Below are 26,263 nucleotides of genomic sequence, written 5' to 3' on the forward strand. Positions count from 1 at the left end.
ATAATTTTATTGTTAAATATTAGATAATTCAAAAATTTACTTAAAAAGTTAAATTTTAAAATTTTTCATACTTTTTTTCTTTTAAAATTTAAATTTCGTTGACTCGATTGGTTTTCATACTATATATATTATCTTCATACTTTATTTTTGGTTGGAACTTCGTTGACTCGACTGATTTTATTAAAATAAGAATATTATTGATTTTACTAAAATTTGAACATCATCAATATTGTGTATTTTAAAATTGGTTTTATTAAGATCATAATATTATCGATTTTACTAAAATTGGAACAACATTAGTATTGCATATTTTTTATTTATGTAGTGGGATATACTTCATGTTGAAGTCGATCGTGGTAAATTTTTTGACCGACATTAAAAGTTAAGTTTTTTTTTGTCGTTAACCAATGTTATTTTTCAATTAACATTAATCAAAAATTAACCTTAACAATGTCAATGTTTTCTACTATTGTTCAATATTTTCTTAATCTACATCAACAATGTTTTTTACTACTGTTCGAACATGATTTTTTTTTAAATTGATACGAAATTATTTTAAATTAATATATGTATTTCAATTAATCTTAATCAAAGTTAACAAATATAATTTGATTAATATACTCGAACACCAATATGATGTTAACATTATTCTTTTGTGTTATATATTTAATCGTGCTAATATGTTATAAGGACAAGTTGGAAAGTTAACACAATAAGTGAATAATATATATATATATATATATATATATATATATATATATATATAATCAGCAATAATACACTTTTATATATAGACAAGTCGTCTCGTGAAAAAATAATTGAAGTAATTATATATTATGAATAACATTGAAAAAACAAAGTGTATACAAAAGTTAAGTAATCGCCTTTAATTAGCCTCTCTTGTTATGATAATGGGTGACAATTAATTGCTTGCACACTTTCGAGGTATGTGGAAGCATTTTGAAGAGTAATTGACCTTATTACTAATAATAAATATTATAAAAGTACTAATAATAAATATTATAGCTTGTTTTTATTTGCATCTATTAACTGCTAATAATGAGCCACAAACTCTCTTTTCTATGTGTTTAATTTAGTATGAAGTTTCTAATAAATTTTAGCATTTTTAGTTTAGTTTCTATGAACTTTATTTTGATTTATCTCTAACAGACATGAATGCTATCTTCTTTTTCTTTTGTCATTTTACTTATTTATTTATTGTTAAAAAATATTAAATTTTATAATTAATATAAATTGATATTGTGATTAGTGATGATATAAAAATTATACAAAATAATATAACGATCTCATTATTTAACACATTCTCAATAAGTAAAATAAAAGTCACTTATTATTTTACATAAATATCAATATTATTTTATATTAATAATAAATTTCATATGTTTTAGTTGAGATAAATAAGCAACTTATAATATTCACATCATCTAAATAAAAGTAAATTAAATGAAAAGAATTCAATTGAAAAATATGAATTTTTTTAATGCTCACTAAAATAAAATAAATTAATAATGATTAAATTAAAAATACTTAAATTTACTAGAAATTTAATTAATTTTTTTTATATTTAGTAGAAAGGTTTAATGTTTTTCAAAATGTTAGCAAGCAAGAAATAAATTAATATTTTTTTCTGATTATACATGAAGAATTGAATTAAAAAGTATTCTCAAGGTTATTATAGAAGATAGTTAATTTTTCTAAGTGATCTGGTACCAGAATTCAAAGTTTAAATGAGACAATTCAGAGTACTAAACAATAATAAAAAAATTATGAATAACATCTATTATTTTATCGATCTACATCTATAAATAGTACTTTACGAATATGAGTATTTCAGTTTTATATTCACTTTAATATTTCATAATGTAGTTGATAGTTTTATATAAAGAAAACAAAAATTAAAAATATGAATGGAGAATGGTTTCTTTTGCAAACCGATGGCCATATATAGTATAGTTTTTTGTTTTCCCTGGCTCACAAATGACAACAGAATTTTAATAACAATATTACCAAACTATTGTAAATAGTAATATTTTGTGCAAGTAGACCAAGTTTGAGGCTGTCAAAGGGTCAATTATTCAAATTTATAATTATCAAACTTTGTCCAAACCTTGGACCTTCTTCCAATTTTGGAAGACTTTCACTTTAACCAATCATTGTGATTGTTTTTTGTTAGAAGCTTATACATTAAGTGAATACTAATATACAAATTTAATTTTATATATCTTGTTGCTAATTTAAAATTATTTTAAAATTATTGATATATAAAATATTTTTCTATTCATTTTTTTATTTAAAATTGGAAAAGTTATACACATCTTTTTTAAGGATAAGGTTAAATGACACTCACGCTTTTTCTGGTTTTGAAATAAATAAACATATTTTTTATGGTTTTTGTGAAATTACATTTTCACCTCCTAAATACTCATTGATTTGAGATAATTTCTAGAAGTTGGTGGCATCAGCAAGAAGTTTTATTGTTCAAACACCAAACTTTGTTACTTAAGTGGTATACTCATAGCTAGAAGAAAAGTAAAAAACTTACTTTTCTTTAGAAAAAAGTGATGATGAGAAAAATTCATTCAAATCTCATCTCTTTATTTTTTATTTATAAAAGTATTGTAATTAATTGCTACTGGTTAATTTAATCAAATTAAGAATGTTGATGTAAAATCTAAGTGTGATTGATGTGTAATGCATGAAATTTAATATGAATTGAATGGATAGATGAACTTTGTTGTTGTGATAGGTAGTAAAAAGTGGTATTGTTAAGTTGAAACTATATGTTAGGTAAGTTGTAACTAGAAAAGTATTGCCTAGTTGATAATATATAGTATAAGTTTTAAGATATGGGATGTGATGAAATTTAAAGTCTTATTGATAAGTCCTATAAATAAAGATATAAAGTAACATGAAGTCATGGGAGCAAAAAGTCATCAATACTCATAAAATATATAAAGAATTATTTTATTATATAAAATTATTAGATGTGATCTATACCAAAGTTAATAAATTACCAAATTATTCAAATGTTTATTACATGTATTAGTTTATAGTCAAACTTAATACCAATATTCGTGAAGCAGTTTGTGTTTATATTTTACTAAGCTATATATATTTTAAAATGTTACATAATAAATTTCATTAAACAACTGTTCTCTCTCTTAACATCCATTTTCTAACCACTAATCATAAACACTTTCCAGCAAGTACATATAATGTTAGTCCCTCTAAAGATATTTTTATACATTAATTGAAAATGCTCAGTGCTGCCATGCATATATAATAGATATCAAACTTAAGAGCTTAACGTGTACATAAAGTTCTTCAAAGTCTTGATAGAATAATTTGCATTAGCAATTAATGTCAGAAATCACGTTTCCAGCTATGTTATGATGGTTATCAATATTATCATGCATGCCTCCAGGTATGTCAATCTAAATACTGAACTAAAAAATTAAAAGTCAAATCGTAATGTCGAATAATTGGCTGAATATATAACAATACATATACACGAATTAACTTCTTCGCATATGTAAATGTACAAACTATCCACAGCCCGTTTTAAAGCTAATTACCATTGAAAGAAGAAAAAAATGGAATTCCTGTATGTACAGAGTTCTTCCTGTAAACTAATGCTTTCGAAATTCCACAAAAGACATTTTTAAACAAAATTGAGCTCTATTCTAAACATCAGTACATGTCACCTCTCTGCATCCGTTTCTCACAATGTGCTGAACTTCGACCAAAATCATGTATGATCACAAGGCATAACCATCTCACATGGCCTCTAACTCCTGAGTATCGGAAGATTTCTTGATAAAGTTGAGACGAGTTTGTCTGGTTCGTTTACAAGGAGCTACAAAAAGTGAAAAGGAAAACGGGGGTCAACCATCATGAATCCTTGGCTCTTAAGCAATAAGAAGAAAATGCAAGGATTGTTAATACCTTCTGTCTTGTTTTGTTGATTGGATGTAACTACTGAAGATTTCCACTTCTCATAATCACGTGTTTCCATTTGCTTGCGCTTTTTATAACTTGAAAGCTGTTTAAACAAAAATGTTAGTTGAATTACAGTCAAATTATAGCAACATAAATTTTGGAAACCACATCTTACGGCAAATATCCAACCAAAATACTAAATGCGTCGTCAAGACAACACAATGATGAGAGTAAGAAGAGCAATGGAGTAATTAAAACGCATGGGATGGATCTTGCATTTAACCGTGACCATTATCACTTTTTAAGTCCAAATACAAGATGGGGGCAGATTGTGGTGAACTTATGGAGAAGAGAAATAATTCAACTACACTTCCTGGTGCATACATTTAAAGCCACAATCATGCCTTAACAAGTTAATTGCTAAATTAAAATCATTATAATTTGATGGAAAGCTAACAACGAGCCTTTGCTAATTAGAGAGGACACCATACAATAAGCAAAGGTTTGTGAATAATGAATATAATCCTAAAGGCAATGAGACATTGCCCTTATTTAGGTTGCGGAGATCCAGCCACTATCAACGTATCCTAAGAAAACCAGAAGAACGTGAACGAAGGGAAGCCTTTGGCGGGTATTTCAGTATCCAAGTGAGTGATTTAACTCTACTCTATACGCTCCATGTAACACCTAACCTAATTACCCGGTTAATCCTGTGAAGTACATCATGTATCCATTATGCATTTGCAAGTGAAGAAATAGTTAAGAAATCTCTCCTGTTAGATGTTGGATTTAAGTTAGAAAATGGACTTTTTTAACGATTAATCAATTATCCAAGTTAGGACTCTGCAACTATGTTTGAAATGATAGGTAATGTTACAATTTTGAAGAAAAAGAGAAACTAATAGATTAAGTAAAGTCTAGAAAGATGTTGTCTTCTTACTACTGCAACACACAATTACATACAAGAGACATAGTCACAAAATAATATATAGAAAAGGCATGATAGGTGCGTTGCGTCAACCTTGAATAAAATTGAGAAAGCCGAACTTCAAAACAATGAGCGGTTAAACAAAAAAAATTAAGGTTGAGCTACATATGAAAGAATTGCATGTAAAGCACACCTTGGAATTTCATTCATAATTTAAGAAAACATCAAATTAACTCCAAAAAAAACAGTGTATTTATGCAGCGCCTATTAGAATTCCTATAAAACCTTAGGATTAAAAACCCTTTCACAAGGAAACCAAAATGTCTGTAAATTACAAAAAGAATCAAGACATTAGTACCTCTGGACCATCATCGGACAAATAACCTCCTTCCTCGGCTTTCCTTTTACTTGGCAAAGCATCAAGCAAATCTGCACAAATTGGGAAAAAAAAAAAAGTTCCATGTGGTCAGAATAGCTCACCTTTAAGAAATGCCTCATGATCAACAACCGAAAGGTACATACCTCGATTTGATTGCACTTCCCTAGCATCTTTTTTTTCCTTTGCAATCCCAAATACATCATGACACAAATCCTTCATAGTTGCAGAAACCTACAGCAGGCCATTCACACCCCGTTTAAAATCAATAAAACTACTCATAATTAAAAATCCAATAAAATTTAACATTCACTAAACATGCAGCCACTTACACTACAAAATTCGGATTCAGATGTACCACAAAGCTCAATTAACTTTAGCTTGTCCACTTTGAGCTGCAAAACAAACACATCCACTACCACAACTTAAACCAAAGCAAAGGAAATAGTTCGCGGTATTCCTCTCAATCCTTCGATTGCAGAATATTATAGACAAATGCACTCGCTGCAGATGCAATTGTGGCCATTATAATATTAAAACAACACGCTCGCAAAAATAATTGTAGTTGCAAACCTTTTGAAAATACTTATACACTAAAAGTACCTAATAATTCCTACACAAAAAACACCACTAGATAATCACCTAGCTATATATTATTCCAACAAGATATTGAATGGTACCTTGTGTTTTTTAGCACATAAATAAAATGCAACAGCGGTGAACACCGGACGCGTGAAATCAGCACTTGCACGACGAGAAGCCGGCAAAGACGAAACAAACCGATCCTTATAACTGCACAGAAACAACACAAGGTTTAGCAACACATGAAGTTTCAACAGAGTTTAAGCATTTAATCAAACACGTGGCAGATAACTCACAGTTTGAGACCGTCACGAACGAAAGGAATAATACGAACGCAACCGAACTGAATAGCCAATTCCCTCACATCTATCTTCGTCCTACAAGCACCAAGCAAACACTTCGTTAATGGAAAAATCTAAAAAGTGAAAGTTGAAGGAAGAGAAGGGGAAAGGAAACGAACTTGACGCCAAGGCCGTTGTGGAGAGAATTGTAGGATCTGATGTAAGCCTTTTCAGACATTCCGCTGAGCCTTACCGCGGAGGATCGGTCGAAGAGAACGCCGAGCCTTGAGGCCGCGATTTCCAAGCAAATAAGAGATTTAGCAACCTCGCCCTGCAAAAACGAGACAAAGAGTTTTAGAATCGATTAGAATGAAACGGAATTCAATAGAAGGGAAGGGAGGAAAGAGGAAAAGACATACGACTCCGATGACGGAGGAATCGAACTGGACATCACAGAGGCGACGGATCTCGGAGGCTTTTCGGACGACGAGTTTGGAATCGGAGAGACCAAGCTTCTTGGCCAGCTCTGAAACGTCCATTTTAGGTTTGGATCCCAAGCGCGACGCTAACTCCAATTTCTTGTTCGCATTTGGAAGGGATTATAGAGTGGGAAATGGCGGGAATAGAAGAAGGAGATCGTGGAATGGAATCCAAATAAATTGATATCGCCATTTGAATATTCGCGCGCGCGCGCATACACAGTTTGCCGGGAAAGTTTCGTTTGGCGCCCTCTGCTTCCCAAATCATTCTTCATTGAAAATCTTTACGCATTTTTTATTTTAGGAGATAATAATTATATATATATTAACTGATTTGATATTCATTAATCAATTAATATTGTTCAAAATATGGGTTTCAAAACGAAAACAAATATCACGTAACATTCCAATATTCATCAATTTCATTTAAATACCATTAATATTTTTATTTATAAAATTACATTGTATAATTATAGTAATTAAAGCTACCACAGTTAGTATATATCAAAACTCAAAAATATTCCTTTATTTCTAGACCTAAAATTTTGTCCCATATTTTGTCACGTTCAAATTAAAACATTATGGCTATACTATTTATTCTAATTAAAATACATAATCCTTAATAAATAATATATTTACTTATTCTTAGTCATATAAAAGTAATAATTATTTATATTCATAAATTCTTCACTGTCTCATTAAAAAATAGAAAAGAAAAACAGTGATTACAAGAGTAAAATACTTGCGTAAAATATCAATGATATGCAAATATTTTTATAATTACTTTTTGAATGTATTAATAGAATATTTGTAAATATTTTTAACATTTTATATTTTTTGTAATAGTTTTTACTAGGCTGGTAAATATTGTTATTGAATTAGTTTAATGTCTTGTCTATTTTATAGTCTTAAATTATATTTACACTTTTATATATAATTTATCATTTAAATGGAATACAATAGATAATTTTCTTCATTGTTATAAGGATACCAAGGAACTTTTCTTATCTTTCATTCTAATTAGTTTTCTTTTCGTGGTTTCTTTATTTGTTAGTCATGTCTAGTTTAAAGAACTCCTTCCATCTTCAATATAAAAAAAACTATATATTTTTCATCCTTTAAATGAAAAATGTTTAATACGGAACGTGGACTGAATTTTTCAAAATTTATGTCTAGTAAGGTTATTTGTCATATGATTTCACTAGAAAAAGATAATAAAAGTAAGGCGTTCGAAATATATGTGAAAGAAGAATTGTGGTTTATTCTTGATATCATTATTTCCAATGAATCTATTCTACTATTTTGGATTATCATTCAATATTATACATCAACATGTGCATGGATCAATTATGATTTTTTTTTTAAGATAATATAAGCTCATGTGCACTCACACTCGAACAAAAATCTCCACCACTTGAATTGAAGATTTTTCAAATGCATCAACATACCATCAACGACTCAAAATTCTTTCAGATCAATTTTAAAATATTGGTGTTTTTATTTCAAAATAGCAAATCACACTTCAAATGATATTTGAACTCATTGATGATGAAGATAAAAGAGTAAGTATATTAATCCGACAAAGTGATTTTTTTCTCCTTTCTATAAAGCTCGTTGTATGCTTACACTAGAAGAAACGAGTTTAATTAAGATAAAAACCACAAGTTCAAATACAACAAGGTCTTCTCTTATTACGAAATTTTTTCACACAATTAAGGTGGAATTTGTAATAACAAAAATCACAATAGTGACAACAAAAAAGGTAGTTGCGACGATAGCCAATAAGAACAACAACAATAATTCACAATACCACCTTGACAACAACAACAATACTTATATCTTGGTTGGGAGTGGATGTCCCAACCTTGGAAACAATCTCTTGTCTTATTTTAATATAAGTAATTTAATTTCTAATAGTACCACTGGTAGTGGACAATGAATTATAATTTAAGGTTATGGACAATCACCCTTTTCCACCATATCCACCAATTTTTTTAAAAGTGTCCTACATGTCCAGAAAATTATAAAAAAATTTATCTTTGTCCTTCGTTTCATAACTCATAATCTTGTTTTCATTAAATTTGATCACTTTTGGATTTTTGTGTGAAAGATCTTCAAACAAGATTTTTAACATACCACCTCTTTTCAAACCCTTGCCTCGTAGTAAGCACATTGTTTGAATCCCGATCTAACAACTCAAATGAAGAGGTAGATGTCTCATAATTATACTTTGTGATTAAAGTCTATAATGAACTTCTTTTAAACTCCACTCTTGGAAAACTTTGTCTATTGTAGTAGATTTATCATATGACAATAACTCTATATGCTTTAAAAATTGAAAATCAAGAATTGTAGTGTAGAGAAAAAAATTGAGTTAGGAACACAAAGTTTTAAAACTAAGCTTCATATCTGATGTGATTCCAATAGCATAAAAGAGAAAGATTCTTGATCTTATTAGGAATCAACTTGAGTTGGACAATAGTTAGGCACTTTTCTTAGAATTGGATCAATGTTCTAAGTCAAGAACTCACCAAAACTAGCACCAAATCCAAAACTCATATGGAAGTTCCAATTATGATCAAATTGAACCGAAAAGAATGGAACAAAAGATAAGCAAACTGAAATTAGAAGTGCTGGAAATTAAACACACCGAACCAAATCAAACAAAGGAAGAAAAGCTTGCTGGAAAATGGAAATGACCGAACCAAAAAAGGCAAGAACAATCATACTAGACATGGAAATGAATAAGGCACAAAGCTAGAGAAGAGAACACTTATGGAGATGGAAGAGAAGGTGATTGATCACGCCACTTGGATTATGGCTGCTCCAAGATTAGTGTGCTGCCGCCACTTGAGGACACCATGGATCCATCAAGATAAGACTAGAGAAGAAGGCTCAAAAGCTCTCCAATGCTCACTCAAAATTTGAGTATAGTTTCTTTACTCTAAATTCCAATCTGAATTTTACAAAGGGAGCACCTCTATTTATAGCCTAAGGTGCTGAAATGCAAGCTACACAAATTCAAAATTCCCTCCTAAAAAGTTTCTAGAACCAGCGCCAAATACAAAGCATGAGGAAGGTGTGACCTCTTCCTTCACTTTGGCACCTCCTATTCTACTCCTACACCTATCTACTAACGCACCCCCCCTCCTAAAGCTCCTAACTAAAGCCTAAAAGATGATATAACAATAGAGGTTTCTAATGTTTCCCTCTAAGCACCTTCAACCAAAGAAATTACAAAAAGAGAAAATATTTGTCCCCTAGCTCCTAAAGCTTTGAACATGCTTCTTGTAAGCCTTTGAGGTGGGCTTTGACCTCCATGGGCGTCCTCCATTTGCGCCTCTACCTCTTCTTGATCTTGTTGATTGGCCTCCATGTCCACTTGAGCTTGATCTCCATCATACTCCCCGAGTTGGAGAGAATTCGACCACGAATTCTGGAGACCTACAGAAAAAGGAGTTAGATCGTTAACATTAAAAGTATGACTACCTAAGAATGTATCAGGCATATCTAACTCATAAGCATTGTCATTAATCCTCTTGAGGATTTGGAAAGGTCCATCCCCTCGAGGCATTAGTTTGGACTTCCTTTGAGTAGGAAAGCGATCCTTCCTCAAGTGAAGCCAAACCCAATCGCCCTCATCAAACAACAATGCTTTTCTCCTTTTATTGGCAAGTTCAGCATACTTGCCAACCTTCTTCTCAATTCTCTTCTTGATGTCTTTATGCAAAGTTTTCACAAAAGAAGCCTTTTCATCCCCATCTTTGCACAAGACATCTCCAAGAAGGGGAATAGGAAGAAGATCAAGAGGTGTTAGGGGGTTAAACCCATAGACAACCTCAAAAGGAGAATGTGAGGTGGTAGAATTTACTACACGATTATATGCAAACTAAACATGGGGCAGTAAATTCTCCCACACTCTAGGATTCCCCGAAATAAAACATCTCAATAGTTGTCCCAAAGTTCTATTCACCACCTCGGTTTGACCATCAGTTTGTGGGTGGCAAGTGGTAGAAAATAAAAGCTTAGTCCCAAGCTTGCCCCACAAGGTCTTCCAAAAGTGACTCAAGAACTTGGGATCTCTATCGGACATTATAGATCTAGGAATCCCATGCAAGCGAACCACTTCTTGGAAGAAGAGGTTTGCAATGTGGCATGCATCATCCACTTTGTGGCAAGGAATAAAGTGAGCCATCTTTGAAAAACGATCCACTACCACAAAAATGGAGTCCTTTCCCTTTGATGTCTTGGGTAAGCCTAAGATGAAATCCATAGATATATCTACTCAAGGCATTGAAGGGATCGGAAGTGGAGTATATAGACCATGGGGATGCATCTTAGACTTAGCTTTGCGGCAAGATATGCATTTATTACACAAACTATGAACATGTTTATGCATATGAGGCCAAAAGAAATGTTCATGCAACACATCCAAAGTTTTAGCAACCCCAAAATGTCCCATTAAACCCCCCTCATGAGCTTCTCTAACAAGAGATAATCTAATAGAGCATTGAGGAACACAAAGACGTTTTCCTTTAAAAAGAAAGCCATCTTGTATAAAAAAGTCTTTGTGTCCTCCCTTAAGACACTCTTGATAGATGAGGGAAAAATCAAGGTCATCATGATAAAGTTCCTTAATGTGATCAAAACCAAGATATTGTGAGCTTAAAAGATTTAGCAAAGTGTATCTTCTAGAAAGAGCATCCGCCACAATATTTACTTTGCCTTGCTTGTGTTTGATCACATAAGGAAATTGCTCAATGAATTCCACCCACTTAGCATGCCTCTTGTTAAGTTTGTTTTGGCTTTTCAAATATTTAAGAGATTCATGATCACTATGTATCACAAACTCTTTGGGAAAAAGATAGTGTTTCCAAGTAAACAAAGCCCTAACAAGTGCATATAATTCCTTATCATAGGTGGAATAATTGAGATGACTTCCCTTCAATTTCTCACTAAAATAGGCTATGGGGTGGCCCTCTTGAAGGAGAAAAGCCCCAATACCTATGCTTGAAGCATCACACTCAATCTCAAATGTCTTAGTGAAATTAGGAAGGGCCAAGATGGGAGCATTAGTCAATTTTTCTTTCGAAGTGTCAAAAGCATTTTGTTGTGCTTCTCCCCATTGAAAGACCACATCCTTTTTCACTATGTCATTGAGTGGTGCGGCAATGGTACCAAAGTTTGGGACAAATCTTCTATAGAAAGAAGCAAGTCCATGAAAACTTCGGACCTCATTCAAAGATTTCGGTGTAGGCCAATTTTGAATGGCCATCACCTTTGTTTTGTCCACATGGACCCCTTTGCAACTCACAACAAACCCTAGGAATTCTATATGATCAAGAGCAAACATACATTTAGCAAGATTAGCATACAAATATTCCTTCCTAAGGGTTTCTAAAACTTGCCTAACATGCAACCTATGGTCATTCAAAGATAAGCTATAAATGAGAATGTCATCAAAGTAAACAACAACAAACTTACCAATGAAAGGTCTAAGAACATGATGCATGAGGCGCATGAAGGTACTTGGTGCATTAGTTAGACCAAAAGGCATAACTAACCACTCATATAAACCAAAGTTGGTCTTAAAAGTCGTCTTCCATTCATCACCCGGTTTGATACGGATTTGATTGTAGCCGCTTTTAAGATCAATCTTTGAAAAGATTTTTGAACCATGTAATTCATCCAACAAATCATCTAGTCTAGGTATGGGATGCCTATACTTAATTGTTATGTTATTGATGGCCCTACAATCCGAACACATTCGCCATGTGCCATCCTTTTTTGGCACTAAGATGATAGGCATAGCACAAGGACTCATGTTATCTTGCACCCACCCTTTCTCAATCAAAGCCTCAACTTGTTGGCGAATTTCCTTGGTTTCACTTGGATTGGTCCTATATGCTGGACGGTTTGGTAAAGAAGAGCCCGGTATCAAATCAATTTGGTGCTCAATCCCTCTCAAAGGTGGAAGTCCATTTGGAGGATCTTGAAACACATCTTGGAACTCTTCTACCAAATTTTCCAAGCAATGAGGACTATCAACAAGTGATTCTACTCTAAGAGTTCTAGGGATGGCTAAGAAAAGAGGATGATGAGCCACTATTTCCCTTTCAATGTCACGCCTAGACACAAGGAGTGTAGGCTTAGAACTCTTATCTTTTTTTATCTTTTTTATCTTTTTCACTCTCCCTCTTTTTCTTCATGATAACTTGGTCCTCATGGACTTCTCTTGGAGAGAGAGATTTTAAAGTAACCTTGTGACCATGGAATTCAAAAGATAGTTTGTTGGTAAAGCCATCATGTAAAACTTTTCTATCAAATTGCCAAGGCCTTCCCAAAAGAACATGAGTGGCTTCCATGGGCACAACATCACATAATACCTCATCTTTGTATTTTCCAATGGAGAAATGGATGAGGACTTGTTTATTGACAACTATTTCTCCTACCTCACTAAGCCATTGTAATTTGTAGGGCTTTGTATGAGAGATAGTAAGCAATCCAAGCTTATCTACTACTCTTGTACTAGCCACATTTGCACAACTACCCCCATCCACTATCAAAGAGCAAATGTTGTTTTGAATAAGACATCTTGTATGGAAAATATTTTCCCTTTGACTTTCATCAAAAGGTTGTGAAACTTGTCCAAGAAGTCTTCTCACAACTAACAAATCCCCTTCAAGTGGACATTCACTCTCTTCCTCACTAGATGCATGAGAATGCAATGAATGCTTAGGAGAATCCGAATCATGCTCACTAACTACAATGCCCTCATGCATGTACATACTTCGTTTAGAAGGACAATTTGCAGCTATATGACCATAACCCATACATTTAAAGCATTTAGTATTAGACGTTCTAGTGGGAGATTTAGGCCTAGAAGTAGATGGCTTAGTTTCCTTGGGTTTGAAAGAAGAATCTTTGGAAGGATGTTTAGAAAAAGAATTTTTGTTTCTCCAAGATTTGGAGTAGTATCCATCATTGGAAGCATTTTTGATAGAGTTTTTCTTAGCAAGTTGGGCTTCCACCTTCATTGCAAGATGAACTAAAGAGCCGAATGATGAATACTCTTGTAACTCAACAATGTCTTGAATATCCTTCCTAAGGCCACTCACAAACCTAGCAATCATAGCTTCCTCACTTTCTTCTAATTCAATTTTAAGCACAAGCGTCTCTAGCTCCTTATAATATTCATCCACATTTAGCGTGCCTTGTTGAAACCGTTGGAGTCTCAACATGAGGTCTTTCCTAAAATGTGGGGGTACAAACCTAGCGCGCATATGATCCTTTAAAGAGTTTCAAGAGTCCACGGGAGGACCCTTGTGATAGATAATGTCCTTTACAATTCCATGCCACCATTTCATGGCATAATCACTAAACTCTAGGGTGGCTAGCTTAAGCTTATGATCATCTTGGATCTCATGGATCTCAAATATTTGTTCACACTTAGCCTCCCAATCTAAATATACATTAGGATCACTAGAGCCATTAAAACAAGGAAGCTTGACCGAAGGAAGCCTAGACTTTGTATCTTGATAGAAGCCATTGCTGTAGTGATGTCTTTCCCCTTGATGATGATGTCTTTGTCCATGGACTTGGGGTGGAGTTCTCCTTCTCCTATGCTCATCTTCACGGCCAAAATCATTTGAAGAAGCTCTTGTTGAAGGTCTATGATGCTCATCATGGATTGAAGGAGATGGTCTAGCTTGTTGCACCTCCATCTTTTGCAATTTCTCTTCCAAGCGTCTAATGGTTCTTTGTGCTTCATGTAATTCACCAAGGATTGAAGCTTTGGAAGGAGAATTCTGCTTGTATGATGCATCACTTGAAAATCCAGCCATTTGTAATTAAAAATAGCAAACACACAAAAACAGCAAACAAGTTAAGAAACAAAATTAGCAAAAACAGTGAGTGTTTTAAGCCAAAATGCCGAAGTGAATTGAGGCAGAAAAAAGAGGTCACTCTCAAAGAAATAATGTCCTTGCACCAATCTGATCTTGAGGTCTTGGAATCCTCAAATGAAAGATGTCAAAGCAAGCACACCAATCTCAAAGGCAACCACCACAAAACCAATGAAACAAAAAAGACAAACAAGAAAAGGTATAAGCAAAGAAAGGTAATTGCAAAAGGAATACTATATGTAAGACAAACTCAAAGAGTAAGGAATGAAAGACAATCAATAAAATAAAGAACTCAATGAGAAAGTAGGCACACAAAAGAATACTTAAGGAGAAGTACTAGAGTAGATGAAGAAAACAAAACATTTAGCTACTGGAATTTTTTTTTTTTATGCAAACTGTGCTTGATGTTCACTGATTTAACTGGAATGATATAGAGCGAACTGGATTATGAAATTTAAACCACAGAAACTTCAAGATGTTAACTCAATAATGGCACTGGAATTACGCAAAAACAGTAAGCCAATTAATTGAGATAAATTTTTCAAAATCGCTGCCAGATTATCGTATCTTTTTCGGCAGACATGTACACTTTTTGTATTTTATTTATCATTTTTTGTGTACTTTGAATTTTTGAGTACTTCTTTTTCTATGCTTTTATAACACTTTGAATAACACAAATCCAGAATTTCAGAATTTTCCAGTGAGTAAATCAATTGCAATAAGGAAAAACAGTAAGCACTTTTCAGAAAAACAGAGGAATCCTAATAGGAATGAAAAATAGAATTATGAACTAGCAAAGACATAATGGAAAATGATGTGTATGAACTTGTATAGGTCTAGAATACAAGTATGAACTCAAATCTAAAACAGAAAATGCACAAAGGATCAATATCAAACTCAGAAAATTATATGACACTAAAGCAAGAAATAATCAAAAGCAATAAAAGTACTACTAGAAGTAATGACAATTATGGAATAACATGACTAAGACAAAACTTGACATGATTACAAAATTAAAAGACATATCACAAGATATAACAAGAAGTGAAAGGAAACTTAAGGTCAGCTTATGGAAGGAGAATGCCGCTCCAAAAAGCAGCCAAACTCATATGAAGAATGAGTGCCATAAACCTTTTCACAAACACTTGGTGTAACAAAGAAAAACAGCAAGGAAACTCAAAATAAAGCCTAAAACAGAACCTTAAATTGCAAGAAAAGAGCTCTTGAAATAAAGTGCTACACAACTCAACAATTAAACAAGAACACACCTAAACTCTTGATAATGTTGGGTTTAATAGTGCCAAAGTTCAAGAGGGGGGGTGAATTGACCTTTTAAAACTTTCTCGCAGAAACAATGTTTAACCCAGTTTTACAGAAAATAAATCGATTTATGTGAAAATGAACAGATTTATTTCAGCACTGTTTTTGTTTGAAAAGCTTTTAATTCAACAAGGTTAATCACAAGATTATGCAGTGAGAATTTCCAGCAGCACACACACAACTTATCAGATTTGAAAAACAGTGAAATACCAAAACAACAAGTTTCAATTTCAAGCAAGTGATTAAGGTTCAATTGATAGCATGCTAATTAATTGAGTGACCTTTGCAAACAACCTGTTCCAGTGGCTTTTAACAGACTATGAGTGTTCTTCTTGATGTCAAGCAATTTTCCAGAAATTAAGAACAATGAATCACAGGACAACAAGCTTCAACTTTAAGCAATTTGTTTAAGGTTCAATTGATAGCATTGACAGTTTCTTAAGCAGCCTATCACAGTCAGTCTGTTCCAATGGTTTTTAGCAGATTGTATACGTTCTTATCAGATTCAAACACCTTTTTCAGAAATCAAGAACAGTATGCACAGTGCCCAGAAAGAACAGATTTATTTTCAATTGAACAGATTTATTTCTTTGCTGTTTTATCAATTATGCAGAAACGAAATTGCAGAGAGAGAGAGAGAATGAACATAAGCAATTATACTGGTTCACTCAACCTGAGCTACATCCAGTCTTCACCAACAACAGGTGGAAATCACTAACACACAGTACAACCAAGTACAATTCCCACTGTTCTTGAAACCTACAAGAACTTAGGTACTCTTGCTGAAAAAACCTATTTCAGCATACACACACACCCACTCTTCAAGAACACCTATCAAGAAGAGTGTTCAACCAAACTATTACAAGAAAGAGATGTGAAACGACTACACCTGATTGAGGATACACAGATCTGCCTTAAACCAGTAGGCAAGATTGTTAGAACAGTAGTTGCACCTCACACCAAGCTTTTGAACCAAACCAAGAACAAGCACTTTGTGATTTTCGAAATCTTTGAAGAACAAATGCTAATCCTTTGTAAACACTTAACTCTCTGCTTTCAAAACTTGTTTTTTGCCAATGTATGAATTGTTTCAATTGTTGTTAAACTCAGAAAACAAGTTTGCATTTTATAGAAAGCCAGCTTATAACAGAATTTTGGAAAAACAGTTAAAGCTGTTATAAAATGAACAGATTGAAAATAAAATAAACTGATTTATTTTCAAAAGCAGTTAGAGAATCTGTTAAGTGAGGAGACTTAGTCAATCATTCTGGTGCTGAGATAAAACTAAAAAAAACGTTTAAGCTTGACATGGCACCAGAGGCAAAAAGAATCTATTCATTTACAGATGAACAGATTTATTTTTCAAAACGAAAACAGAGAAAGTTTAACAATTTAAAACACAGTCGTTTTGAAAAGAAGAAGACTTAGTCAAAATACCTGATGCACAAAACTAATTTTTACAAGACTTTAGCCAAGGCATCAGTGAAAAAAAATGAATCTGTTTATTTAGAAAAGAACAGATTTATTTTTATGCAGTAAACGTGTTTTTGTGTAAAACATGTGAAAAACAGTTTAAGAAAACTTATGCTTGTTCTTAACACATGGCCAGTGGTTATGAGGTGAGTTACTCAGCAAAAAACTCACTCTTAGACAACCTCTAAGCACTAACTAAGACATACTTAAAGCAAAGCAAAAATACATGAAAAGTACATACAAGTCTTCATCAAACACTACATACAAGTCTTCATCAAACACAATCTTGAAGGGGCAGCAACCATCTTCAACAATCTCCCCCTGTTTGATGGAGACAAATCCCCATAGCTAACCTCATAGCTTTGTTGCTTTAAGTACTTGCACCAGATTTTAAACCAGAAAAAAACAGCAGTATTGCATAGCATATGAATTGGTTTAAAGGTGCAGAATTAACTCCCTATTTCAGCTAGCTTCACCTAGCATGGTGAGCTATTTTTCTCCCCCTTTGGATTCATCAAACAGCATATAAGCATAGGGAATAAAGGGATATAAAGCAGAAATCACAATCATAATAGTTCAGAAACATAAAACCAAATTGTTCAACATTACAGAAACTTGAAAACTGATAAAGAAAGCATTAAAAGCAGAAAACTACTAATCCTTGTAGTAAAGCTCTGCAAGTTGTGCCTGAACCCCTTCAATCTGATTATCAAGGTGTTGGAACCTTGCATGAGTAGTCTCAAAGTGTGCCCTTTGTTCTGCAGACATGACATCAAGCGGTACAGCACTTGCCTTTCAAACATAGACATTGGTTCTCCACGGTATTCTGGACTTTGATAGGCAACTATGGCATTTGCAGCAACTTCCTCATGTTCAGATTGGGCAGCAGGTGAGTCATCATCCATAGGAACAGCTTCATCCTCATCCTCATGTTCTGCTTGAGTGTCCTTCTCCTTGAGAACCACCCACTTGTTTTCAATTTTGTGAAAACCCATTTTGGTGAGAGTTGAAGTATCAATCTCACTTACAGCTTTGATAGGGTCATTTCTTTCATTTGTAACATCAACACCAAAGTAATCAATTAATTTGGAAACAAGAATAGCATAGGGAAATCTGTAATCAGCCAACCTTTTTGACTTGAGCATGTGTTCATTGACAATGAACACCAGTTTACCTTAATCTGATTCATGATGCAATATAGGAGAATGAGATCCTCTTCATGTAAGACAGCATGGTTTGTCCCTCTTGGAATCAGTTGCCATGCTATGATGTATGCAACTAGACGTGGAGTGAGGTTCAAATGCCCTGCATGGAACCTGTTTATACTCTCTGTAGGATTCCTCATGCAACTCTTATAATATTGCAGCTTGTTGAATTCTGAAATTCCACTGGTATTTCCTTTCCCTACTTTCAGTCCAGCATATTTTATTCCAGCCACAGAATTCCACACCTCACTTGTGATCTTCATCTTGATTCCTTTCACATAAGAAACAACATTCTTCCCATCCAATGTGAGGTTAGTATAAAACACCTTAACCAAGTCAGGATAAACATTACCCGTTAATTCCAGCATCTTTTTCAGTTTCTGGTGCTTCAACACAGCCCTTGTTTCTACCAATTTTTCAGATTTCAGCCAGTTGAAATCCAGCACCTTGGGTATGTTGATCTGCTTCCTGCTTGTCTCATGAATGTAGGCATTGATGCCTTCTTCATTTCCAGCGAACCATCCTTCTAACACACCTTGAGAAGTGGTTTGCTTTCCCTTGCTTTTCTGTTTTTGTCTTGAAGACGAAGCCATGTTTGATCCTGAATTCTTTTCTTGATTTCAAATGGTGAGAATAGAAAGAGAATGGCCAATGTGGGTAGCAAGAATTCACACAGATTTATAGCAGAATAAATGGATTGATATGGCAGTTATGAGTGGATATGCATGAAGATATTATGCTCTGAATTTGTGCAGAGAATCTTTGAAAATATGCACCAAATATTTAGGGTCACGATGCATACACTCAAATTCTTATTGAGCACCCAAACCATCAAATCGGTTACATAACCATGACCAAAACCGTCAAAGGTACAGAGGTTAATGCCCACTAAGTCAGTCAAGCAGTCAAAGATCAGAATTTCTCTTTCCTAGTCATCAATGCATATCAGTGCAGAAAATAAACACATTTAATTGCGAATAAACAGATTTAATTTTTCACTGCTAGGTACAATTGACATTTATAATACCCAATTCATTAAGCAGAAAATTAAACCTATCTTTGGCTAATGGTTTTGTGAACAAATCAGCAAGCTGTAAATCAGTACCAATGAACTTAATATCACATGTTCCATTAGATATGTGTTCCCTTAGAAAATGATGCCTTATTTCAATGTGTTTGGTTCTTGAATGCATGACAGGATTTTTGGTTAAGTTGATTGCACTTGTATTATCACATAGCAGAGGTATATGGTTAAGTAAAATACCAAAATCATTCAATTGTTGTCTTAGCCATATAGTTTGAGCACAGCAACTCCCAGCTGCAATGTATTCTGCTTCAGCAGTGGAAAGAGCTACACAAGCCTGCTTTTTGCATTGCCATGAGATCAAGCTTGATCCAAGCAAATGACAGGTTCCACTTGTGCTCTTCCTATCAATTTTGCAACCTGCAAAATCTGAATCAGAATATCCAGTTAAGCTTAATGAAATATTACCTGGATACCACAAGCCAACTTCTTTAGTTCCTTGCAAATACTTCAAAATCCTTTTGACAGCATTGTAGTGTGATTCTTTAGGAGCAGATTGAAACCTTGCACACATGCACACTGCAAACATTATATCTGGCCTGCTGGCAGTAAGATACAGCAGTGATCCTATGAGTCCTCTGTATTTGGTTTCATCAACAGAAATTCCAACTTCATCATGATCCAAATGACAGCTTGTTGAGAAGGGTGTGCTGATTGGTTTACACTTGTTCATTTCAAATTTCTTCAGCAAATCCTTGCAATACTTAGCTTGACTTAGGAAAATGCCATCCTTGAGTTGTTTGACCTGCAAACCTAGAAAATAGTTCAACTCACCCATCATTGACATTTCAAACTCACTCTTCATGACTTTCACGAAAGCTTCACACAATTCTCCATTGTTTGATCCAAAAATGATGTCATCCACATATACTTGAACTAGAATTGAGTCATCTCCTTTCTTCTTAATGAACAAGGTCTTATCTGATGTGCCTCTGTCATAGCCTTGTGAGGTGAGAAAATCACTTAGCCTCTCATACCATTGCCTAGGAGCTTGCTTGAGTCCATAGAGAGCCTTTTGGAGTTTGAACACATATTCTGGATGTTGATGGTCTTCAAAACCTAGTGGTTGTGAAACAAATACTTCTTCATTTATATAACCATTTAGAAAGGCACTTTTCACATCCATTTGAAATAGCTTGAACCCTTTGATGCAGGAGAAGGCAAGCGGCAGTCTAACAGCTTCTAACCGAGCCACTGGTGCATATGTCTCATCATAGTTTATTCCTTCTTCTTGATTGTACCCTTTAGCTACAAGCCTAGCCTTGTTTCTGGTGATCACTCCATGCTCATCCATTTTGTTTCTAAATACCCATTTTGTTCCAATTACATTCATCTCTGGTATTCTAGGAACAAGAGTCCAGACCTCATTAAGAGCAAACTGATTCAGTTCCTCTTGCATAGCTAAAATCCAGTTGTTGTCCTTGAGAGCTTCATTCAAATTCTTGGGTTTAACTTGAGATACAAATGCCATTGCTTCACAGAAATTGTTCAAGGATTTTCTAGTTGACACTCCTTTCTCAATGTTCCCAATGACATTATCAAGGGTTAAGTCTCTTGGGGTTTTCCACTCTTTTGGCAAACCTGCAGCTGCAGTAGATTCTTGTATAGCATGTGTATCAGCAGTATCAAAATGAATCGATTCATTTTGATTTAAAACAGATTTAAATTCATTACTGTCAGGGTCATCAGCAGTTTTAGATAGGCTATGATCAGTTTCATCAAAAACAACATGCATTGATTCTTCTACTATAAGCAGCCTTTTATTGAAGACTCTATATGCATGACCATTCAAAGCATAACCAATGTGCACACCTTCATCAGATTTAGCATCAAATTTACCAAGATTTTCTTTGCCATTATTCAATACAAAACATTTACACCCAAATACTCTAAGGTGGCTTACACTAGGTTTTCTGCCCTTATACAATTCATATGGGGTTTTCTTAAGAATTGGTCTTATTAAGGTCCTATTTAAGACATAACCTGCAGTATAAACAGCATCAGCCCAAAAATACTTAGGAAGCTTAGATTCATTTAACATAGTTCTAGCAAGTTCCTCTAGTGATCTATTTTTCCTTTCAACTACATCATTTTGTTGGGGTGTCCTAGGGGCTGAAAAGGTGTGTGCTATCCCATGCTTCTCACAGAACCTCTCAAACTTAGCATTTTGAAACTCTCCCCCATGATCACTTCGAATTGATTTTATGCAGCAACCATTTTCATTTTGCAGAATTTGTGCTAATCTCTTAAAGGCAGAATAAGCATCATGTTTATGTGCAAGAAATAGAGTCCATGTAAATCTAGAGTAATCATCCACAACAACTAAAGCATACAAATTTCCAGCCAAGCTAGCAACTCTAGATGGACCAAATAAGTCCATATGCAACACATCCAATGGATTTTTTGTAGAGACAATATCCTTTAACTTGAAAGAGGATTTGATTTGTTTACCTTTCACACAAGCATCACAAAGCCTGTTGTCCTGAAATTTAATGTTAGGCAAACCAGAAACTAATCTTTAGATTTCAATTTATTCAAGTGATTTGTGTGTATGTGAGCTAACCTCCTGTGCCACAACCAAGACTCATCACTTCTGGACAGCAAACACTCATTTGAAGAGTTAGTTTCCATGATATTCAACAGATAAATGTTATTCACTCTCTTATCAGTAAACAGTACCTTACTAGATGAATTACTTGAGATTGTGCAGCCATTTGACTCAAAATTCACTTTGTATCCTTTGTCACAAAGCTGACTTATGCTGAGAAGACTATGCTTGAGTCCTTCTACATACAACACGTTCTCAATGGTTGTTGAGTTCCCTGTTCCAACAGTTCCTCTGCCCAAGATCCTCCCTCGGTTATTATCACTATAGGTTACATGTCCTTCTGCTTTGAGCTTTAAGCTGGTGAACTTTGTAAGATCTCCAGTCATATGCTTGGAACAGCCACTGTCCAAGTACCACTGGTTTTTCTTGCTTCCAATCTGCAAAACAGAATAAAAAATATACAAATGGTACCCTTTTCAGTATAGGGTCCAGCACAGATTAAAACCTTCTCTTTGGTAGCCATTTTGCTAAGTTCTTAGGAACAAGATGCTTTCTAGCAATGCAAGACCTAGATGTATGACCAGATTTCATGCAGTAAAAACAGGTTACATGAGATGCCTTTTTGCCACTGTTAAAAGCTGAAAAAACTGATTTTGCTGGAACAAAGAAACTTGAAAGCATTTTGACATTGGTTGTATTTCCAGGGGTATAACCAAGTCCATTCTTATTGAAAACAACATTCTGTGATCCAAGGAGAGACTCAAGGTTTTCTCTTCCCTTGGTGAAATTGGAAAGGGTTTTCAGCAAATATTCCACTTGTTTTTCCAATCTTTTGCAGTTTTCACAGTTTTTAATAGAGGCATGCAAGCAAGTCAGTTCAAGGCTTACCAAATCTGTTTTGGCCTTATGCAATTCTTCCTCAAGTGTTTTTACTTTAGGTGCAAGCACATTATTTACCTTTTGCAGCTTATTGCATATTACAGCTAGCCTATTGGCTTCATCATGTGTTTCCTTGAAGGCAGCAAGCAAATCATCATAGTTATCAGAATCAGCAGAAAAATTACTTACTGATTCAGAGCTTGACTCCTCATCCTTCATCATGAAACACAGATTGTTCTCCTCATCTTCTGTTGAAGAGCTGCTAGTTGAGGATACTTCATTTTCCTCCCATGAGATGTAGGCTCTTCTTCCTTTGTTCCTTTCAAATTTCTTGCTGGCAGATTTGTCCCTTGGTTGATTGTCTGGACAATCTGTTTTGATATGCCCTGTTTTGCCACATCCAAAGCAAGTATATTTAGAGGAATTTGAATCATTGGGTTTAGGATACCTTCTTTTCTGCTGGTTCCTATTTTTGCTTTTCTTCCTCAGGAATTTGCTGAATCTTTTTGTAAGAAGGCTGATTGTGTCATCATCTTCAGCATCTTCTTTTTCTTCCTTAATCTCATCCAATTCAGTTGCTTTCAGTGCAAGACCTTTGGGTTTTCTCTCTGTTGTTTCCTGCTCTTTAAGTCTTTTAAGCTCTAGCTCATGCTCCATCAGCTTTCCAAACAGTGCAGCAGTTCCCAATTTTGACAGATCACGGCTTTCAGAGATAGCTGTCACCTTTGGTTGCCAGCTTCTGTCGAGGCACTTCAATATCTTTATGTTGAGCTCCTCTCTGTCAAATTCTTTTCCCAAGCCAGTGAGGTGATTCACAATGTGGGTGAATCTCTTATGCACATTAGCAATGCTCTCCTCGGGTTGCATTCTGAACAACTCATATTCTTGGATGAGTGCATGTTTCCTTGACCTTTTCACATCTTCAGTACCTTCATGAGTCACTTCTAAGACTTCCCACATCTCCTTAGCTGACTTACATTGAGATATCCTGAAGAACTCATCCATTGTCAATGCAGAGGTTATGATGTTCTTGGCCACAAGATCATGTTGAGCCTTCCTCCTTTCGGTCTCATTCCATTCTGATCTTGGCTTTTCCACTTGTTCATCCTTGACAACCTGCATTGGCACATAAGGTCCATTGACCACAGCTTCCCAAATTAATGCATCAATGGATTCCATAAAAATTCTCATTCTAACTTTCCAAAATGCATAATTCATTCCATTAAACATAGGTGGTCTATTAACAGCAGAACCTTCAGCAAAAAGCACATTGAACTCAGACATTATTACAAACAAACTTGATTAAAATACAAGTCCGAGTTCTTGATACCAATTGTTGGGTTTAATAGTGCCAAAGTTCAAGAGGGGGGGTGAATTGACCTTTTAAAACTTTCTCGCAGAAACAATGTTTAACCCAGTTTTACAGAAAATAAATCGATTTATGTGAAAATGAACATATTTATTTCAGCACTGTTTTTGTTTGAAAAGCTTTTAATTCAACAAGGTTAATCACAAGATTATGCAGTGAGAATTTCCAGCAGCACACACACAACTTATCAGATTTGAAAAACAGTGAAATACCAAAACAACAAGTTTCAATTTCAAGCAAGTGATTAAGGTTCAATTGATAGCATGCTAATTAATTGAGTGACCTTTGCAAACAACCTGTTCCAGTGGCTTTTAACAGACTATGAGTGTTCTTCTTGATGTCAAGCAATTTTCCAGAAATTAAGAACAATGAATCACAGAACAGCAAGCTTCAACTTTAAGCAATTTGTTTAAGGTTCAATTGATAGCATTGACAGTTTCTTAAGCAGCCTATCACAGTCAGTCTGTTCCAATGGTTTTTAGCAGATTGTATACGTTCTTATCAGATTCAAACACCTTTTTCAGAAATCAAGAACAGTATGCACAGTGCCCAGAAAGAACAGATTTATTTTCAATTGAACAGATTTATTTCTTTGCTGTTTTATCAATTATGCAGAAACGAAATTGCAGAGAGAGAGAGAGAATGAACATAAGCAATTATACTGGTTCACTCAACCTGAGCTACATCCAGTCTTCACCAACAACAGGTGGAAATCACTAACACACAGTACAACCAAGTACAATTCCCACTGTTCTTGAAACCTACAAGAACTTAGGTACTCTTGCTGAAAAAACTTATTTCAGCATACACACACCCACTCTTCAAGAACACCTATCAAGAAGAGTGTTCAACCAAACTATTACAAGAAAGAGATGTGAAACGACTACACCTGATTGAGGATACACAGATCTGCCTTAAACCAGTAGGCAAGATTGCTAGAACAGTAGTTGCACCTCACACCAAGCTTTTGAACCAAACCAAGAACAAGCACTTTGTGATTTTCGAAATCTTTGAAGAACAAATGCTAATCCTTTGTAAACACTTAACTCTCTGCTTTCAAAACTTGTTTTTTGCCAATGTATGAATTGTTTCAATTGTTGTTAAACTCAGAAAACAAGTTTGCATTTTATAGAAAGCCAGCTTATAACAGAATTTTGGAAAAACAGTTAAAGCTGTTATAAAATGAACATATTGAAAATAAAATAAACTGATTTATTTTCAAAAGCAGTTAGAGAATCTGTTAAGTGAGGAGACTTAGTCAACCATTCTGGTGCTGAGATAAAACTAAAAAAAACGTTTAAGCTTAACATGGCACCAGAGGCAAAAAGAATCTATTCATTTACAGATGAACAGATTTATTTTTCAAAACGAAAACAGAGAAAGTTTAACAATTTAAAACACAGTCGTTTTGAAAAGAAGAAGACTTAGTCAAAATACCTGATGCACAAAACTAATTTTTACAAGACTTTAGCCAAGGCATCAGTGAAAAAATGAATCTGTTTATTTAGAAAAGAACAGATTTATTTTTATGCAGTAAACGTGTTTTTGTGTAAAACATGTGAAAAACAGTTTAAGAAAACTTATGCTTGTTCTTAACACATGGCCAGTGGTTATGAGGTGAGTTACTCAGCAAAAAGCCCACTCTTAGACAACCTCTAAGCACTAACTAAGACATACTTAAAGCAAAGCAAAAATACATGAAAAGTACATACAAGTCTTCATCAAACACTACATACAAGTCTTCATCAAACACAATCTTGAAGGGGCAGCAACCATCTTGAACAGATACCACATGATGTGATTCCAATAGCATAGAAGAGAAAGATTCTTGATCTTATTAGGAATCAACTTGAGTTGGACAATAGTTAGGCACTT

General features: G+C 34.2%; 1 protein-coding gene across 1 annotated transcript; it reads right to left on the reverse strand.

Moving 5' to 3' along the window:
- Positions 1–3,490: 3,490 nt before the first annotated feature.
- Positions 3,491–6,872, reverse strand: ORC6 (origin recognition complex protein 6). The gene is made up of 9 exons (XM_068612183.1): positions 6,547–6,872; positions 6,307–6,458; positions 6,143–6,223; positions 5,945–6,056; positions 5,597–5,659; positions 5,411–5,498; positions 5,247–5,317; positions 3,967–4,063; positions 3,491–3,877 (listed from the first exon to the last, which is right to left on the reverse strand). The coding sequence occupies exons 1-9, from the start codon at positions 6,664–6,666 to the stop codon at positions 3,798–3,800; spliced, it is 864 nt and encodes a 287-aa protein (XP_068468284.1). The 5' UTR covers positions 6,667–6,872; the 3' UTR covers positions 3,491–3,797.
- Between the last annotated feature and the right edge of the window lie 19,391 nt (positions 6,873–26,263).

This window comes from Phaseolus vulgaris, chromosome 2 (assembly GCF_051622355.1).
Source record: "Phaseolus vulgaris cultivar YP4 chromosome 2, ASM5162235v1, whole genome shotgun sequence".
NCBI classification, from domain to species: domain Eukaryota; kingdom Viridiplantae; phylum Streptophyta; class Magnoliopsida; order Fabales; family Fabaceae; genus Phaseolus; species Phaseolus vulgaris.

Coding starts and splice junctions, on each gene's coding strand:
- ORC6 (XM_068612183.1), bottom strand. CDS start 6,666: ATGGACGTTTCAGAGCTGGCCAAGAAGCTTGGTCTCTCCGATTCCAAA. Junction 6,057..6,142: donor GTTCGTGACGGTCTCAAACT/GTGAGTTATCTG, acceptor GTTTCTGTGCAG/TTATAAGGATCGGTTTGTTT. Junction 4,064..5,246: donor TGTCCGATGATGGTCCAGAG/GTACTAATGTCT, acceptor TTGTTTAAACAG/CTTTCAAGTTATAAAAAGCG.